This window comes from Ursus americanus, chromosome 25 (assembly GCF_024610735.1).
Source record: "Ursus americanus isolate L20-20 chromosome 25, mUrsAme1.1.p, whole genome shotgun sequence".
Lineage (NCBI taxonomy): Eukaryota > Metazoa > Chordata > Mammalia > Carnivora > Ursidae > Ursus > Ursus americanus.
This window is the reverse complement of record NC_142151.1, coordinates 43488489-43507924: the sequence shown is the minus strand read 5'-3', so window position 1 is coordinate 43507924 and position 19436 is coordinate 43488489. Positions and strand designations below refer to the sequence as shown.

The 19436-nt window shown below is 53.3% G+C and overlaps 1 protein-coding gene across 1 annotated transcript; it reads left to right on the top strand.

Annotated features, from left to right (window-relative positions):
* The first annotated feature begins 10096 nt into the window (after positions 1-10096).
* KRT71 (keratin 71) lies at positions 10097-18371 on the top strand. The gene is made up of 9 exons (XM_045800779.2): positions 10097-10543; positions 12683-12897; positions 13597-13657; positions 14164-14259; positions 14636-14800; positions 15004-15129; positions 16559-16779; positions 17429-17463; positions 18160-18371. The coding sequence occupies exons 1-9, from the start codon at positions 10097-10099 to the stop codon at positions 18369-18371; spliced, it is 1578 nt and encodes a 525-aa protein (XP_045656735.2).
* The last annotated feature ends 1065 nt before the right edge of the window (positions 18372-19436 follow it).

Here is a 19436-nt window from a genome sequence, read left to right as displayed (position 1 = left end):
GCCCAAGAGTCTGGTGGGCTTTCTGCCCAAATGCCTCCCTCTGATGTCATTGTTGTGGTCACTGTAGGTACTAGGAATAGTGCCCTGGGAGTTATGGGGGTTCTGTTCTGGCTCAGCCACTAACCTGTCACCTGTTACACTCAGACCAACTGATGTGAGCTATGGACCTTTCCCCCCTGTTCAGAGGTTTGCAAACCTCCCAAAGCCCATCCATGGACTCCTTGGGTCATGAACCCCAGGACCAGAAAACCTTAAGGCCCTTCTCAGCACTGATGCTCTGCCTTTCCCCAAAGACCAAATTCCCAGTGACCCAGTAAGAGGGCCTGTGGGGAGGGGAGGGGTGAATGGGATCCACAACCTGAAATAGCCTTTAGAGGAACCATGAGCCATCCATGGGATTGCCTCCTCCAGGATCACAGTGCTGGTATGCCTCTGACCATTGGGTTATGAGGCTTGGGTGCTATGCCCAGGCTTGGGTGCACAGCGAAAGACGCAGAGGCTAGGTAGATGTGATTTTGGGGGACTGAGGCAACATGTCCTGTGCTGGGGTATTGAGGAGGGCAGAGGGGCAGCCCCTCTGGTTGCAGTTTATCTGCCTGAGAAATGGAGAGATTCTTTGTCATTTGGGGCTTAATTAAGACCCTGAGAAGTGCACAAGGCTGACTGTGCTCTTGCTTTAGGTCTCAATTTGAAGATTCCTTTGAAGGCCAAGAGAGGAAATCATAGCGATGGGACATGATCACCAACCTCAGTTCTGTGGGTCTGACTTCAGCACACAGGGCAAAGAGACCGGAAGGAAGAGGTGTGCATGGAAGTTTTGCTTGGAGAGCAGCCCAGGGGAGTGAGGGAGTGTCCACAGTGTCCGGGAAGGTTCATTTGCTCTGTGTAGACCTCCAATGAAGGTCCACTTAGGGGCTGAGTCATCAGTCCGGGTGATGCTTATGCTCACGCAGTCTTTGTGCATGGAGACTTTCATTCACACCTTTCATCACCTGGACATCCTGCTCCTTTGACATTCTGTTCAGGTACTCACTCATTCTGGAACCCGTAATGAATCTTTAGGCTTGTCTGAGTGCCTGTTTTCTAGGACCTTGCAGTGCCCACTGCTCACGTCCAACATGACATTTCCACACGCGATTGAGATGATCTCTCTGTGTGACTGATTCCATCAGTGCCAGACTTGGGGACCTCGAGGGCAATGACTGGCCTTATTCTTTGCTGGGCTTTACACTTAAGGGAGCTTCACCTAACAGAGACACCCAGGAGGTAGTGCTCGTAGGATCTTCCTACCTAGCACAAATACGTTTAAAAGATTTGGGGGAGTAAAACCCATACATCTACAGCTATTTTGACAAGGACGCCAACACCATTCCTGGACATGTGGGGACAATTGCCTACCCACATGCAAAAGAATGAAGTTGGACTCCATTTCTCATCATATACAAAAATTACATCAAATCGATCAACAACCTAAATATAGGAGCTAAAACCGTAAAGCTCTTAGAAGAAATAAAGAGATAGATCTTCATGACTTTGGATTTGGCAAAGGATTCTTAGATATGACATGAGGCACAAACACCAAAAGAAAAAATAGATTAAGTTGGATTTCATCAAAATTTAAAACTTCTTTTTTTTTAAAGATTTTCTTTATTTATTCGACAGAGATAGAGACAGCCAGCGAGAGAGGGAACACAAGCAGGGGGAGTGGGAGAGGAAGAAGCAGGCTCATAGCGGAGGAGCCTGATGTGGGGCTCGATCCCAGGACCCCGGGATCACACCCTGAACCAAAGGCAGACGCTTAACCGCTGTGCCACCCAGGCACCCCCTTTAATATTTTATTAACTATTTGTACTTACAGCTTTGACTCAAGTTTTAAAAGCAGATGTGTGGAAAAGGGGGAAGAGAATTGCATAAATATTTTCATTTATTTAATGGTAATGGTATTTTTGTTCATTATTAAATCTTAGCATTTACATATTTTTAGGGAAGATTATTTATTTATTTATTTATTTATTTATTTATTTATTATTATTTTTTAAGATTTTATTTATTTATTCAACAGAGATAGAGACAGCCAGCGAGAGAGGGAACACAAGCAGGGGGAGTGGGAGAGGAAGAAGCAGGCTCATAGCGGGGGAGCCTGATGTGGGGCTCGATCCCAGGGCTCCGGGATCATGCCCTGAGCTGAAGGCAGACGCTTAACGACTGAGCCACCCAGGCGCCCCCCAAATTTAAAACTTCTGTACATCAAAGGACTCTACCAAGAAAGTGAAAAGAAAACCTGCAGAATAAGAGAAAACATTTTCAAATCATATATCTGCTGAGGGTCTAGTATCCAGAACATATAAAGAACTCTTAGCACTCAACAACAAAAGGACAAACAACTCAACTAAAACATGAGCAAAGGACTTTAATGGACTTTTTTTCTAAGAAGATATACAAATGGCCAAAAAGCACATGAAAGGATGCTCAACATGATTTATCATCAGGAAAATGCAAATCCAAACCATAACAAAGTACCACCTCACACCCACTAGGACGGCTGTTAAAAAAAAAGTAATGGAAAATAAAAAGTGTTAACAAGAATGTGGAGATACTGGAACTTCTGTACATGACTGGTGGGAATGTAAAATGGTTCAGCCATTGTGAAAAACAGTGGGGCAGCTCCTCATAAAGTTAAACATAGGGCTGGCATATGAGCAGTTCCACTCCTTGGTCTATATATCCAGAAGAATTGAAAGCAGGTGCTTAAACAAATTCTTGTACATGCACGTTCATAGCAGCACTGCTCACAATAACCAAAGTGGAAACAGACTGCTATGGTCTGAGTGTTTGTGTCTCCCCCAAATTCACATGTCGAAACCCTAACCCCCAAAGGTGGTGGCATTAGGAGGTGGGGCCTTTGGGAAGTACTTAGGTTATTAGGTCTAACAAGAGACCACACAGAGCTCCCTAGCCCCTTCTACCATATGAGGACATAGGGAGAAGTGGCTGGCTATGCACCAGGAAGAGGGCCCTTCTGGAATGCAACCATGCCGGTGTCTTGACCTCGGACTTCCCAGCTTCCAGAATCGTGGGAAATGATTTCTGTTGTTTATAAGGAACCAGTCCGTGGTATTTGTTACAGCAGCCTGGCAGGATGAAGACATAGCCTAAATGTCCAACAATGAATGGATAAAAAAAAATTGTAGTATACAGTTTACAATGGGATATTATTCATGCATAAGAAGGAATGAAGTACGGACACATGTTATAATATGGATGAATCTTGAAATCGTGGTGCTAAGTGAAGGAAAGCAGACACGGAAGGTCACATATTGTATGACTCCATTCATATGAAATGTCCAGAATAGGTAAATACATAGAAACTTGGCGGTGGCAGAGACTAGGGTAGGGGGAATAGGGAGTGCCTGCTAGGGGGTACCGTGTTTCCTTTTGGGGTGATGCAATGTATGGACGTAGATAGTGGTGGTGGTCACACCACATTGTGAATATACTAAATGCTACTGGATTCTCACTTTAAAATTGTTAATTATATGTTATGTAAATCTCGTCCAAATAAAAAATAAAAATTTGGGGTGGGGGTGGGTAGCAAGGAAGAGGCCAAAGAAACCATGTCCTTGGACTTTGCTCCCGGCCTTTCCTACCATATGGCAAATAGTGGCCTGGAATAATGATGGGGGAGCACTTGGGCCCAGTAAGGGGACCGAGATAACTAACCCTCCGTTTGATGGGCCAAGGACAGTCCCGGGGATGGGCCAGCCTCTGTCTTCCTCTGGCCCAGAGTGCTTGCTCCATAATTGGAGAATGAATCATGGAATGTGGAAGGAAAAGACAGTCACAATGTGTGTGCCCTGCCTCCTGGAGCCACCACTCTTCCTGGCCTCTCCTCCCTGTGCCGTCCCCTCAGCCTCAAACCTCCCCATTTTCTCACCTTCACAACTGTTTTCCCTAGCTTCCAAACTTGGTATTGTGCAAGGCTTTCACTGACTCATCTGTGTTCTTCAGTAGAGAAGGTCTCGGTGAAATGGATGGATGCTCTGTGACCTTGAGAAGTCACCTTGTCCATCCTGCTGCCCTTAGGAAGGAATGTTCTTTCAGGCCCAGCTACCCAGAACCTCTCTCATTTTCATGGTTTTGGATATGTTGAATGAATGAATGAATGAATTTAATTCCTCAGTTGGTCACCAGCTGGAAGTCACCATGCTTCCCCCCTCGGCTATTATTGAAAAAGAAGAGGGGCGCCTGGGGGGCTCAGTTGGTTAAGCATCTGCCTTCAGCTCAGGTCATGATCCTGGGGTCCTGGGATCGAGCCCAGTGTCGGGCTCACGGTTCATCGGGGAGTCTGCTTCTCCCTCTGCCCCTCCCCCCACTCGTGCGGGCTCTCTCTCCCTCTCTCTCAAATACTAAGTAAAAAAAATTTTTTTAAAGAAAAAGAGTATGATGAAAATGGGACAGTCCCCTGTGTGCCACTAATGGAATCCGACAGGGACCCATTGTCAGGTGGGCTGTTGTCAGAAGCCAGTGTATACATGTGCAGACACACGCTCGCTGGCTCACAGGCCCACGTCTGCAGAAGATGCTCAAAATACCTAACAACTGGTACAGTTGGGTCTGGCCCACCACAGCAGATGTCAGCCGCAGATCACTGGGACACCCATGCCACTCCCTATGGGCTGGACCCCCACGGGGCTCATGGCCATGTTCACGACCACCCCCACACAGATGCGCACCCACACACGCCCTCTGACACCTGCTGGAGCACATCTGTCAGCTGGCACAAGCCCTGGAGCTTGAGGCCCCAGGACCAAAAGCATTGCCTGAGCTCAGAGGAACCTCCTCGATCATTCTGGAGGGATGCACACAGCACCTGGGCCATCAGGTGAGTGCAGAGAAGTGCAGCCGACCCTGACAGGGAGGGTGTGGAAACTGAGAAGGAGCTTCTTAGAGGAGGTGTGTCTTGGTTTGTCTTAAAGGCTAGGACAAGCTGCCGTGGTGGGCAGGAGGCTGGAAGAACAGCCCAGAGCACGACATCAGCGAAGAGCCTGATATGTGTGAGAAACACGTAACTGCCTCACAGGCACCCGCCACCCATCTTCATCCAAGTCCTGACACTACCTTAACCTTCTTCAGAAGAGCAAAGAAGGCTGAGAAGGAGAGCAAGGGGTCAGGTGCGGCTGGCTGGAGAGCCAGGGCAGGAAGAGGAGTGGGAGGAAGTCAGTCCTGGCGAGCGCAGTTTGTCATCCCGTTCAGATGACAGGGACCGCAGGGACTCAGAACCGGAGCGTGGGGGAGGCCTGAGCTGGTCCTGTACACCTGGAAAAGGATGGGCACCCATGCTGGACATCTGTACACGAGCGAGCCAGGACGGCGTAGAGGCTGAGTGTGCAGACTACCACCAGGCTGCCTGGATTGAGCCCTGGCTCCTCTCCTCATGAGCCGTGTGACCTCCAGTGAGTTACTTAACTTCCTGGTGCCTCAGTATCTTCATCTGTAAAACGGGGTAATAACAGTATCTGCCTCACACGGCTGTTGTGCGACTAAATGAGTTAGTACATGGGAAGTGCTCCGAGCAGTGCCCGGCGGAGCTCACAGTGCATGGTAGCTATCGTTAGCAGTACCAGCAGCAGCGTCACCATTAGTATTCCTGCGGTGTCTCCCATCCACCTCTGGGAGCAGGTGCAGTGGGTATGAGCATCCCCCTTTTTAGAGATGTGGAAATAGAGGCTTAGGAAGTCGGGAGACCTGCCCCTGGTCACCTGGCAGGACCCGGACCTGGGTTCTCGGACTCCCGAATCCATACCCTTCACCAGAAGCTTAGGGTGGGACTGGAGGAAGGAGATGGCCAGCAAAGCTCAAAGGAGATGCTCCTGGCCCCAGAGCAGAGTGAAGAGGAAGCCTCTCTGGCAGCCACACTGCAGAGTGGGACTGGAGCTGAGTGTCTGGCAGGACAGCCCTTCTCCATCCTTTATATCCCAGCTCCTCTGAGATGAGCTCACCTCCAGCCTTGCCAGTTGTAAACCTGCTAAACAGCTGTCCTGCCCCCAGATGAGTGGCTCTGATTGCGGCCAAGTCCCCCAGGGACTGCGCTCCATCCAGCAGGCTTGGGGCTCGGTGCCCCACCTGCCTGAAACTGCAGGGGGGAGAGGGGTACGAGGAGGGGGACCTGTGGGGGGGTCACAGGCAGCAGCTCCCTTCCTGAGTCCATCTGCTGAGGAGAGTTGGCAGGAGCTGAACTGACGTCATCCAAATAACCTAGCTCATTCTCTCTAATTTTGGGGACAATTATTTGCTCAGAGAACCACCTGCCCCTCTCTCAGTGCCTCCAGTCTCTCCCCACCCCTGCTACTCCTACCCACCAACAGCCACATTCTGCTTCCTCAAGGTGTACTGCTCAGGTTCTGCCTGGCTCAAGAGCCCTCGATGGCTCCCTATCACTCACCCTATCACATATACAGCTCGGGTTCTAGGAGTCATCACCCATGGTCGCCCTTCACTAGCGCTTGCTGCAGCTGGAGGGCCCTTCCTCACACATGCCCTTCCTGAGCTGCTTTTGCCGTTCCCCAATGCCGGTCTACCCAAGGTTTCCCTTGATGCATCAGAACCCAAACCCCCTCCTCCAGGCAGTCCTTGTGGATTCAGCATCCCCTCTCCTCTGTGTCTTCTCTTTTTCTCTCATCCACCAATTATCCTCTTGGATCTTACTAGATTTCTTGCCCCTCTCCCACTGAGAACATCTCTGGAGGTTTGTCAGACCCCAGAAGGCCGAGAGTAAGAGCCAATGGATCTCGACTGGGGCCGTGGGATCTTACAACAAGCGTGTCCAACTGATCATCACAAACGTAGAAACAAACAACATCAAAAAAAGCTACAAATTATTTGCGTAAATTAAATAAAGCATTTTGGCTATAAAACCAAGAGCCATACAAATGTAATTAATTTAACAAGCAAATTAAATTTTCCTTGAGTGTCTAAGGAAAGCTGGAGGGTCCTGGAAACTTGGGGCGTTGATTCTCTGATCTGACACACTTCCCCACCATTTCACAGACGAGTAAAACCGAGGCTCAGAGATGTCCGTGCCTGGCTCAGCATTTAATTCCCAGCGAGAAAACCGAGTGATCCCGGTACCTCGAAGCGTGTGAGGGGAAGATGAAGCTGGGACATGGGATGTGGGAAATTGTCTCCTGTCTCCCCCACCAGAGCCAGGGACCTCCCGAAGCAGGGGGCTTGGCTTCCTCCTACCCCTCTGTCTCCCCAGAGACTTAAGGCTAGGGCAGGGCCTTCATAACCCTGCTGAACTGTGGCTCTGTCCTGGTTTCCTCCCGTCCCTCCCTTTTTCCTCCAGCAAAAACACAGGCGCCCTGGGAGCCCTACCTGGGCCCACCCTTCCTGTGGGTGGCCCAGAACTCTCCTCCTTCCTCTCCTATCATCATCCTCATCAACAACATGGGACGTTTCATTCCCGATGGCCAGTATCTGATTAACTAATTCATGCTAAGGTGTTAATAACTTGTTAATAGTTTGATGATACGCCTTTTCCAAAGATGCCTGCATTTGGACGGATCCAGAATCTAAGTTCTTTGAGGACAGGATACTTTGTATTACTCCCCTCAGCACCTGGTAGGTGCTCAGTAAATACCTGATGAACGGATCAATCCCAACAGGTCTAATGTTTGAAAAGTGCTTCCTACTGAGTTTTGCAAGTAGACAGTAGCTATTATTATTTCTAATGGTGAATTTTCCATGATCAGTAATGGTCTGAGTGGAGAGATTCCTGGAATCTCTGGGACATCAGTCCCTCCTTGTCCTCCAACAGCAGCTGACATTGTATGGGGATGTGCTGATCCAGATGTCCTCTCCCAGAGGACAGGAAGAAGGAGACAGAGCGGAAGAGGAGAGTGCAGGTTGATTCCTGACTTCTACTTTACTCCCTATTTTTGGTCATCGGTTAAACACTGAAGAAGCAGCAGGTACATTCCAAGCACTTCACATGGGTTAGTGTATGTGACTGTCCCAGCTACCCCACGAGGAGGTTATTATCCTATTTACGTCGGGGAAACAGAGGCTTAGAGGGGTCAAGTGCTGCTGGGTGGTGGAGTGGGATTCAGACCCCTGCAACCAGCTCCTGGTCTGGGCTCCTACCTGGTGGCATTCTACGTGGACGTGGGCCCAGGGGCTCCCTGAAGATGCACGCTCCCTGCTGTTTGGTTGCTGCCCCAACAACTGTCAGTCCTCTGGCACCTGGGGACGGATGTCCAGAGCCTGGTGTTGGGCCCCGAGGAAAGATACAGAGGGAGGAGTCCACTGGGGGACATGAGACCCTCACCCAGACTGCCAGGTCCTAGGGAACGTGGCAGCACAGGTCTCCATGGACAGAGGAGTCCAGCACACAGAGGAGGAGATGGGGTTAAACCCAGGTTTGAAGCCGGATTTTGAAAGAGCGGAGGATTTGGATCAGAAGGGTTGGGGAGAAAAAGGAGTTTCAGGCTGGGTAGGGATAGTGTGGCAGAATTGTGGAGGTATTTGGAGATGAGGACTGTGGGTGAGATGTCCTTGGCTGAGGCGGGGACCTGCAAGGATGGCAGCTGTGGGGGGGGGGCGGGGCAGGGCAGCAGCTGTGGGGACGTCGAGGGTTGGACGGGTGAGCTGCCATGCACGTCACAGAAGCATACAGCCGGCAAAGCCATCAAGGGGGACATCGTGCTAGGACGTGTTCCAAAAGCTGGGAAAAGCATTTAGCATTAGACCATAAGCCCCCATGTCCCTTATACTGGGCCCAGACCTGGCACACAGAAGCTCTCGATAGACGTTACCGAAGGGAGAAAAGGAGGGACGGAGGGAGGATGGGAGGAGTAACTAGGGGGCCTCTGAGCTGGGGGACCATCGACTGTCCTTACAAAGGAACACTGAGATGACCTATGACACAGCCTTCAGAGAGACCTCATGGGAGCTGTCCACAGAGTCACTGTGGAGACACCTGCTCTCCCGGGGGCTCCCAGCCAGCCTGCACCCCCGGCTCGCGTGCGTCTGGAGAGACATAGGAGTTCAGTCTCACCCGGACAGCAGCTCCTCCATTTGAACTCTAAACAGATGGTCCCGAACAAACAAACAAACAAACAAACAAACGGTTCCTGTCCCCACCTTGCTCCTGCTCTTACTAACAGATACACATCGGAAGAAAGACGGAAATGAACAGACAGACATCCACCCCTTCCCACGAGTCTTCCCTCGAAGCCTCCAGGCCCTGGCGAGCCTCTCTCTGCCATCTCCCTGACTCCTCTGAGTTGACACCCTGAATTTTCAGCCACCTGTCCCAATGCCGTCCTCCTTTTCTTCATTCTGTCCAGTGCTGGGGCCAGGCAGCGATCGTGCCTTGCGTGGCCTCCAGCCTGCCTTGTGGGATTTGAGAGAGGTGAAGTGTGGAGATCCCAGTTCTTGGAGAACTGACGGAAGCCTATGACCCCCCACGTGCTCATGTCCCGTGCCAGGGAGAGGGTCAACCACCCCTCACACCCCAGCAGACACAGCCGCTGTCCTCTGTGGGTAGGGGAAGAGGCCACCAGGGGTGTGTTTCCAGGAGACCTGAATGAAGGGGCTCTTTCCGGGAAAGAGGAGGACACACCGATGGTTGGAGCCCCCAGATACTCTACCTGTCCAGGGAAGTCCATCCCCTTCTAGCTCCCTGAGCTCCCAGGAGGAAGTCCACGACCCGGAGAAGATTAATCAGAATAGGGATGGTGAAGTGCCAGTGACATCCCCCTGGAGAGGCTGGGGCCTGGGGCAAATTACCCTATAACAGCAGGTTAATTAGATAAAACCCAAATTACGTGAGCAAGGCTTGCAAGCCCAGCAATTTGAAGGTTTCATGTTGTTTCAGAGGCGGGGAGAGCTTGATCTCTAGCTCAGCATAGAGAAAATGACTTCTTGCTCCCAGGCAAGCCAAACCCACGAATTAAGCTCTTGACTGCCCATCCATGAGCCCCAATGGCAAGCACATATAAGGAAGGGTGCCTGCCAGTCCTCACTGCAACCTGCAGAGCCCGTGTGGGATTTGCTCTTCATCCCTCCTGCCTCTGACTCTATCTCCACTACCAGCATGAGCCGCCAATTCACCTGCAAGTCGGGAGCTGCTACCAAGGGGGGCTTCAGCGGCTGCTCGGCGGTGCTCTCAGGGGGCAGCTCATCCTCTTACCGGGCAGGGGGCAAAGGGCTCAGCGGGGGCTTCGGAAGCCGGAGTCTCTACAGCCTGGGGGGCATCCGGAATATCTCCTTCAACGTGGCCAGCGGCAGCGGCAAGAGCGGAGGTTATGGGTTTGGTCGAGGCCGGGCCAGTGGCTTTGCTGGCAGCATGTTCGGCAGTGTGGCCCTGGGGCCCGTGTGTCCGTCCGTGTGCCCACCTGGAGGCATCCATCAGGTCACCGTCAATGAGAGCCTCCTGGCCCCCCTCAACGTGGAGCTGGACCCTGAGATCCAGAAAGTGAGAGCCCAAGAGCGGGAGCAGATCAAGGCTCTGAACAACAAGTTTGCCTCTTTCATCGACAAGGTGGGTCCACCTTCTCTTCTCAGAGCATGAGCTTCTGTTACCGCAGAAGGGATTCAGGTTAGCTAGGAGGAGGCACTTACTGTGGATGGAGCAGGTGTTTTCTTTCATCGGGGTGGCTTATGTACGATTCCCTGCAGTCTTTCTCAAGAGAACACAGAAGGAGGTCTGTCTCTACTGGCAGAGGCTTCTGGGGGTTACTGGCAGGAGCTCCAAAGGAAAGACCCCCGCTTCTTACTCGAGGGTCAGCGTGGTGCTACTGCTAAGCCTGGGGTCCATGCACGCTGTGCGTGGAAAAAGCCAGTGAGAGGAGACACCCCGGAGTCTTCCTCCCGTCCATTGTGAGCAGGTCTCATCCACTAGTCATTTGACTAGATGGGTCAGGAGCATCGGGGTGTGGTCATTCCCAGATGGCTCGGCCATGGGCCTTTTTGCCGTCAGCTAAGGACTCTCAAGGGAGGCGGAGTGGGGGAGGACGCCTCCGCAGTGCTCTGAAGTCAGACCCGGCTTCAGCTCCGGCCCCATCACTTTCCAGCTGTGTCTTCGCTAAGCCAGCCACATAGCCAGCTGTGTGGGGAGTTACTTATCCTGTCTGTGCCTCTGTTTCCTTATCTCTGTAATGCAGATAATAGCCTGCGTCTGGGGAATTTTGTCAGGTTGATAAAAGAAAATGCGCGGGAAGATCTTGGCACAGTGTCCCACACATACTAGGTGCTCCCAGGTGCTGGTGATTGTTACTATCGTTTTCATCTTCAAGAGCTGGGGGAGGAGTGTTGAGAAGGGGAGGATCCAAAGGTCTGGAGGAAGCCTCAAGGCATCATCCAGGCCAGATAGGCCCCTGACTTTCGGTAGATGAGAAATTATTGCTCCCATTCTATGAGTCAGCAAAAGCATGGAGGGACAAGCCTTGCCAGTGTATGGCATCTGGGGCGGGGGTGGGAGGGAAGGAAGGTGAGACCCTGTCCTGGGGCCTGGGGGGCTACACTGGCTCCATGACAATGAGGCACCCAGGATGGGTCAGCGCAGGACAAAGCCTGTGGTTGCAATGGTCAATGGCCACTGGAGCCTACCAGTCCCTCTGTCCCACACCCCAGTTCTAGACTCCTGCTCCGAGCATCCCCTGCTCACCTAGGGGCCAGCACTGTCTTTTTGGCTCTTTACTCCTCCCAAATGTGGATACATCCTGTCGGTGACCCCGATTGTCCAGTGTGCAGTCCAGATGCCAATTGTGGTGTCCTGGGTGCAGGGTGTGCTCTGTGGCTGAGGCTCAGTGGGAGGGATATACACGGAAGAGTCAGGATTGGTTAAACCAAACCGATGCTAGATGATCTGCTGGGGGCCCGAGCAGTTCGGTGGCTGATCCCATCTCAACGCTGAATCTCAGCCAGTTTTCTGAGGGCCTGTGCTTATGACAGTAGGGAACACAACCTGATTTAGACAGTGGCTGTGCTCAGTGGATTAAGTCGTATTTTAAAAACTGTGCACCTTCCCCCAACCCCACAAGGGAGGAGTATGTTGATCCCCTCCCTCTGGTCAGTTTCCTGGCCCAGTGAGGCGACAGTGGCATGGGGAGCGCTGTCTATCCATCTTGCCCCACGTGTCACTCTTGCTCTGCGGATGATGGTTCTAAGGAGCAGAACTAGCGCAGAGGGAAGAGACCACGAGCAATGATGGAGTTGGGGCCTGATGCAGAAATTTAGAACACCCAGAAGCTCATGGCCCATTGAGCCTCACTGAACTCGATATGCTACGAAATGAAGAGGAGATTCCCTTCTTTAGAATGGTCAACCTTTCCAAAGATGGACCCAGCCTGCCTCTGTCCTGGTATTTTTTTAGGCATGCCCCTGCCCTGAGCTGGTTTGGCCATAATGGGTTCTGAGTAACTGGATGCATGAGTTATGGGGACATATGTCTGGGTTCATTTCTGGGCTCCCTTGCTTACCAAACTGTTGGACCTTGGAAAGAGGCTAAACTTCTCTATGGCTCCGTTTCCTTTCCATTAAGTGGGGTTAACGACTTGCCTGCCTCCTGTAGCTGTTGTGAGCGGGTAAAGGAGAAAATGCAGGTTTGCACAGAGCCTTGTGAATGACAGGTGTAACTATTTCCATGGGGGCTCAACACTGGCTGTGCTTTGGGCCCCAGGTGCGGTTCCTGGAGCAGCAGAACCAGGTGCTGGAGACCAAGTGGGAGCTGCTGCAGCAGCTGGACCTGAACAACTGTAAGAACAACCTGGAGCCCATCCTCGAGGGCTACATCAGCAACCTGCGCAAGCAGCTGGAGACGCTGTCCGGGGACAGGGTGCGGCTGGACTCGGAGCTGAGGAGCGTGCGGGACGTGGTGGAGGACTACAAGAGGAGGTGAGTGGGGATGGGAGTCCCTGCAGCTGGACAGCTGCCCCTTTCCCTCTGAGCTCCTCCTGTGGGAGTGGCAGCCACCCTGGCTTAACATTTGTGGAGATGAGGGGCAGTGTTCCTTGTCATACCAAGCAGAATTATTCCAACAAGACTCTGGAACTTGCTCTCTGCTTCTCCAGCCTCTGGTCTGGCACTTTGGACAAATGTCCGGTTAGCTGGACAGTGGTCAAAGGACCATCTCTGGCTGGATGAGGAAAACCTTGGGTAAGCTACACATCATCTCCTGGAGCTTCTGGGTCCTCATTGGTAAAAGGGGGCTGAAATCCATCCACCCCCAGAATGGCTATGAGGAGGAACTACGGAAACACTCCCATTCATTTGTAAGGCTTTATTCAAATTTTCAAGGAGGAGCCTGCTTCTTGCTTCCTATGATTTCCCCTAGAACATTTGCTCCACATGCTCCTACCTCATTTTTGTAGCTGGATCTTCAATAATCACCTTTCCCCCCCCCCCAAACTTCGTTACCATGTCCCCTCCTCCAGGAAGCCTTCCTTGCCTGGTGGCCCCACCAGCCCAGGAGTCTGTGGCCCACTAGCATCTGTCCCTCAGATGGGCACACTGCCTCTTGCTTAGAGTCTTCCTTGAGTGCAAGAGGGTTCTCAGTGAGACGTAGTCACCGACCAAGTCCTGGCGTTCTTGCAGGTACGAGGAAGAAATCAACAGGCGCACCGCTGCAGAGAACGAGTTTGTGCTGCTCAAGAAGGTGAGGGGGAGGCAGGCCTTGAGTGCAGGGCTGGCCTGGGACCAGGCAGCGCCGAGCCTACCAGTGTGCTCCGCTCTCAGTGAGAGCACTGATGGCAAACTAATGACGTGAAGGCCGAGGAAAACCACAGTGGACTATCCAGAAAGGGAATGAAAAGGCAGAGAGGATGATGGCCTTCCTGAGGGTTTCACGTCCACAGTGGAGAACAGCAGAGGATGACACACGGGGCTCCCCTGCGGCCGTAGGGCCTGATTCAGACATCCGAGGGACGACTGACAGCAGCCTGGCTGGGGCTCCCTTCCTTAGAGGGGTACCCCAACCCTGCTAAGGGAACGGAGTCTCAGGATGGGGCAGGGCTGGGCCTTTCGCTCCGTCCTCTCCTTTCCCATGAGCTTCTCAGACAGAAAGGGGCAGCCATTTCGGTGTGCAGGGCACCCAGGCTGGGGTGGGTGTTTGCTTCTCGGCTGCACCGGCAGTGACCGAGGGATGTCGGGGGCATCTTTCAGGATGTGGATGCAGCTTATGCCAATAAAGTGGAGCTCCAGGCCAAAGTGGACTCCATGGACCAGGAGATCAAGTTCTTCAAGTGTCTCTATGAAGCTGTAAGTCTGTGTCTCCACCTTCCCCATCCCCCCGCCAAGGGCAGCCAGTGAGTAACACTCTGTTCTGGGCGCTGGGAGAGGTTCTCTGCTCTCAGGGAGACCCCCTGGTTAGTCATCCATCTCCCATTTCAGCCCTGAGAGGCTCCCAATCTCCATGCTCTGGGTGGAAAAGGAATGGTCCAGGCCCTGGCTTTGTGGTGGTAGGAATCTATCTGGGGCCTGGAGGGAACTCACTTTGCCCAGGGAGCAATAGCCTTGGTCCAGAGACTAAGTTAGCGTCATCTGGATTTGCTTATCTTGCTTGGGGGGGAAGAGGAGTGGGGGCGTGTTAGCCTCTGATAGTCAAGTCCTGAGACCAGCCCTGTTTCCAATGTAGGAGATCGCTCAGATCCAGTCCCACATCAGTGATATGTCCGTCATCCTGTCCATGGACAACAACCGGGACCTGAACTTGGACAGCATCATTGATGAGGTCCGTGCCCAGTATGAGGAGATCGCCCTGAAGAGCAAGGCCGAGGCTGAGGCGCTGTACCAGACCAAGGTGTGCGGGGCTGAAGCAGGACCGGGGAGGGCAACGCCAGCAGGCATGAGGGCTGGGCCTGATCATTCCCAGCACAGAGGCCATGTCCATCCAGTTAAGTGTCCAACATGCCCTTCCCCCATGACCTCAGCAATCCCGAGACATCCTGTAGCCCTATGACACACTCATCGTGCTCACCACGGCTCTGTGCTTGGGGTCCCCAGTTCCAGGAGCTGCAGCTGGCAGCTGGCCGGCACGGGGACGACCTCAAAAATACCAAGAACGAGATCTCGGAGCTCACCCGGCTTATCCAGAGAATCCGCTCAGAGATTGAGAATGTGAAGAAGCAGGTGAGGGGACCGGTTGCCCATGCCTGGGGCAAGAGGGCATAATTGGAGGGAGAATGAGTTGGCCAAGGGTATCAGCCCTCAAATCTCTGCCTATGAGAGGAAAGGAGCCCATGAGGTCACTGCCTCAAATACTTAGAGCAGACATCCCTGGGGCATCTCATCTCCCACTTAGCCCACGAACCTCTGCTTTGAAGCCCTTCCTGTGGGAAGCCGTCTCTCTCTTTCTCCAGGATGGGCTAGGACCCCCCCCCCGTTCCCTCTGCCCTAATCACGTGCTCTCCTGGCATCTGTGTTTCTCTTGTCCTTGTCACACGTGGGTGATTGCCCTACACCAGCCTGTCCCTTCTTCCACAGAACTGGAGGAAGGCAGGGAGCCAACTGCTCTGTTCCTCACTCTTTTCCCAGCATCTAGTACAGGGCCTGGCACCTAATAGCAGCTTAATAAACATTTGTTGATGAAATGACTGATAAGTGGGCTCAGAGAGCACCCATTAAAGTGCCTTCCGTAACTACTTAACTACTCACTAAGGCCTTGCTTGGACCCCTTCCGGGACTCTCGGCTGCAGTCTCAGCTTGAGTAGGTGGGGAGACAGGATGAGGTTTTAGAATAACAACAGCAGCGACTCCTATCATTTGATCCCCCTGACGTGTCTCAAAGATTCTGAGGCCAGTGCTCTCCGTCGTTACAGATGAGGACACAGAGGCTCCGAGAGGTTAAGTGGGTGGCAAGCTGGCGCATGGCAGAGCTGTGATTGGAACCCACTCTGGCTCTTAGTTCAGTGCTCTTTCCACCTTCCAAGGGGCTTTAACACTTAGGGACTCTGTGATGTGGGGCAAGTTAGCTGTCCTCTCTGCATAGGGTAGTGTAAGCACTGCATGAGCTAAGATATGCCACAGGCATGTTAGGGCTGAGGGTAGGCCCAGGCATACAGTAAGCACTCGGGAAATAAGAGTTGGTTCTGGGGAATCTCCCTCCCTGCACCCCTTGTCTGTGGTCCTATGTACCTGGGCGACCACTCCTAGTGGACCCACAACACCACATTCCAAGGATGTCTCTTCCCAGACTTTAAACAACTCAAGAGCAGAAAGCCAATCTTACTCTTACTGATTCTGTATCCTTGGCATAGCGGTGCCCAAGTAAATGTCTTTGTAATGAACTGACATGGTACTGAACTGGCCGTGATCACAGGAGGGCAGGAGGCAGGATGCACTGTTTTTCATCACCACCAGTGCCTAAATACAAGCAAGTGGAGATAGAGCTAGGAAGGCCTTGCGGGCCCCAGAAGGGGCTCCAGCCTAGAAGAGGAGTGGGGGGTGGGAAAGGGGGAAGTGGGCATCTCCACCCAGGAGTCTCCAAGCATTAGTGGGATTTGGATGGGGATGACTCTAATCCCATCCAGTTTTCCAACTTCTCAGATTCCCTGTTTAGGCTTCTAACCTGGAGACGGCCATCGCCGATGCCGAGCAGCGGGGCGACAATGCCCTGAAGGATGCCCGGGCCAAGCTGGATGAGCTGGAGGCCGCCCTGCACCAGGCCAAGGAGGAGTTGGCCCGGATGCTGCGCGAGTACCAGGAGCTCCTGAGCCTGAAGCTGGCCCTGGACATGGAGATCGCCACCTACCGCAAGCTGCTGGAGAGCGAGGAGTGCAGGTCGGGAGTGCTCTAGCCGGGGAGCCCCAGGGGTTTGAGAAGGACATAAGAGAAAGCTTAGCACATACTCATCCAGAAAAGATGAGTCCTTGGGAGTGAAGGGGTGGCGCTGATGGGAATAATAACAGTAATTAATAATACCTACCCCGGCGTGAGCCCTCACTCATGCCAGGCACTGTGCCTCGGGGATTAGCTCATTCCAGCCTTACAATTTTCCTGGGTATACCTAGGCATACTATCCCCACCAACCCCAACCAAAAAAAACAAAACAAAACAAAAAGAAAAAAGCCAAACCACCCCTTACTATGTTAGTCCTTCTTGTTCCATCTTCTTTACCCATCCAGGTACAAGGTGAGCTTGTCTGAGATGTCCCAGGGCAACCATCCCAGCTCGCCCACTGTTCTCAGCAGATGGGAGAGACTCAGTACCCGGGCCTGACCTTGGGAACTGTGCATGCCACCCCACCTGTGTACCTCGTGCCAACTACTGTTTGATTTGTGTTGTTGCCTGTGCCAAAAAGCCCAAGCATTTCCATAGGTGCCCATCGGGTTCAGAACCCCACATCACGCCAGTGGGGACACTAGATTTGGGGTTAATAGATTGTGGGTTGGATGACAGCTTACTCTTATTTTATTTCTCTCCCTTACAGGATGTCAGGAGAATTTCCCTCCCCTGTCAGCATCTGTAAGTACTTGGATGCTGGGACCTGAAACTGTAGAATCTGCCGATAGGAAAGGGCCTTAGTTGCATCCCATGTGTGGAGCTGAGCAAACTCAGGACCAGAGAGTAAACAACTTTGTGATCACGCGGCCAGATAATACAGGCATGGCCAGCAACCAGGTCTCCTGACTCTGAGCACAGAGCGGCTTCCTGCGTATCCTGCCTCCCTGCTCCCAGGGGGTGGCTGCTAGAAGGGGGAACAGAGGAGGAGTGTGTGTGAGGCCTGGGGCCCCAGGGTTGCAAGTCATGACCAGCCCTGACCTGGGGAGTTAGAGGCGGCTCAGGGAATCAGCGAATGGGGACCTCGGAGGTTAAGCTGACAGTCTCAGCGAGACTAAGAATTAAACCAGAGCTCCAAAAGATGCCATTTGCTGGACAGCTAGTGAGAGGGAGAGGCTGGAAGGGAAGTTTAGCAAAACGGCTAACAGAAGGGGTGGGGGGCGGTGTGTGTGTCCAGAAGGACAAGCGGGGGTATTGGTACCTGGACCAAAGTGTTGGGCTTCTGAGAATTAAGAATCAGCCATCTGGCTGGGCAGGACCTGGGGGAAGCGGTTTTTGGGATGTTTTCTCCAGGGGGAGAGGGAGGGGGCGGAGCGGCTGGGGGGAGGTGGCCTCGTCTGGCCCCGCCCCTGAGGCGCCGCCCCCGCGGTCCCTCCGCAGCCATCATCAGCAGCACGAGCGGCAGCGGCGGCTACGGCTTCCGGCCCAGCTCGGTGAGCGGCGGCTACGTGGCCGGCAGCAGTAACTGCATCTCTGGCGTGTGCAGCGTCCGCGGCGGGGACGGCCGGGGCAGGGGCAGCAGCAGTGACTACAAAGATACCCTGGGGAAGGGCTCCAGCCAGAGCGCCCCCTCCAAGAAAGCCGGCAGGTAGAGAGGGCTGTCCCCTGCCCTCCCGCCACCCCTGCGGCCCCAGCTGTCTCCCACACGTGTTCTCCCCCAGCCCGCTGTCAGTCCCCTCTCCACCCCGCCCTGCTGTTGTCCCCCCACCCCTCCCCGCTTCTCCCAGCCTGTGGTTTCCTGAGCCTGGACAGGTGTGGACAGCTAAACTTGGTGAAATTCCTCCTGGCACGTGCCTGACATTCACCTCCTTGCCTGAGGTCCCCCAGGCAGGCCATGGGCTCAGCTCCAGGCTCCTCACCTTCTGCCCTCGACCCAGCCTCCAGCTCAGTCACTAACCACTCTGTCCGGCTCCCTGGGTCTCAGACCGAGGCCCCCCTCTCACGCTGGGGCCTCTGTCCCAGCAACTGCCTATGCTGGGAGGGCCGAAGCACAACGAGCAAGAGAGGCCAGTCCCCACCCCACCCTGGCCCCGTCTCATGGCTCAGGTGTCTCTTCACTCTCCTGGATCCAGGAGCGGAGAAGACGAGGCCCCTTCACATCTCCTTTCTTCTTAGAGGCCCTCCCATTGCATCCTCAATAAACAGCACGATCTGATGGCTTGGTGTCTGAGTGGTGAAGGTGTGTACACGCACTCAGTTCAGTACCAACCCCAGCAGGCACCACCCAGGCACACAGACACACACACACACACACACCGGACACACTGCGGATTGCCTGTGCAGCCCATGTTCTAGGTGACTTTTCTCCATAGAGCTGAACAAACAGCTCTCCGAGCACACATGAAGCATGGGGCCGAGTTTGGGAGGAAGGAGGAAGAAGAGGAGGGAGAGAACAAAGGAGGAACACAGGAAGGGGGTGAGTGTAGTGTGGTTTGTGGCTTTCAACAAAAGAATTACCTGTGTCTACTGGCAGAAATGGTCCTGCTCCTGAAGGGACCCTGGCCTCCATCTAAGAACTGGGTCTTTCCTAGAGGGAAGCTGGGGGCGTGGCAGGCAGGTGTCTGTGTTTATTCAGCCCTTCCCTCATTGCTCAGAGGCCTGGGCTTTGGGGGGGGGGTGTCACCCAGAAAGGGTGGTGTTGATGGGGACCCCACACT

Coding starts and splice junctions, on each gene's coding strand:
- KRT71 (XM_045800779.2), top strand. CDS start 10,097: ATGAGCCGCCAATTCACCTGCAAGTCGGGAGCTGCTACCAAGGGGGGC. Junction 14,260..14,635: donor TCAAGTGTCTCTATGAAGCT/GTAAGTCTGTGT, acceptor TTTCCAATGTAG/GAGATCGCTCAGATCCAGTC. Junction 14,801..15,003: donor AGGCGCTGTACCAGACCAAG/GTGTGCGGGGCT, acceptor TGGGGTCCCCAG/TTCCAGGAGCTGCAGCTGGC.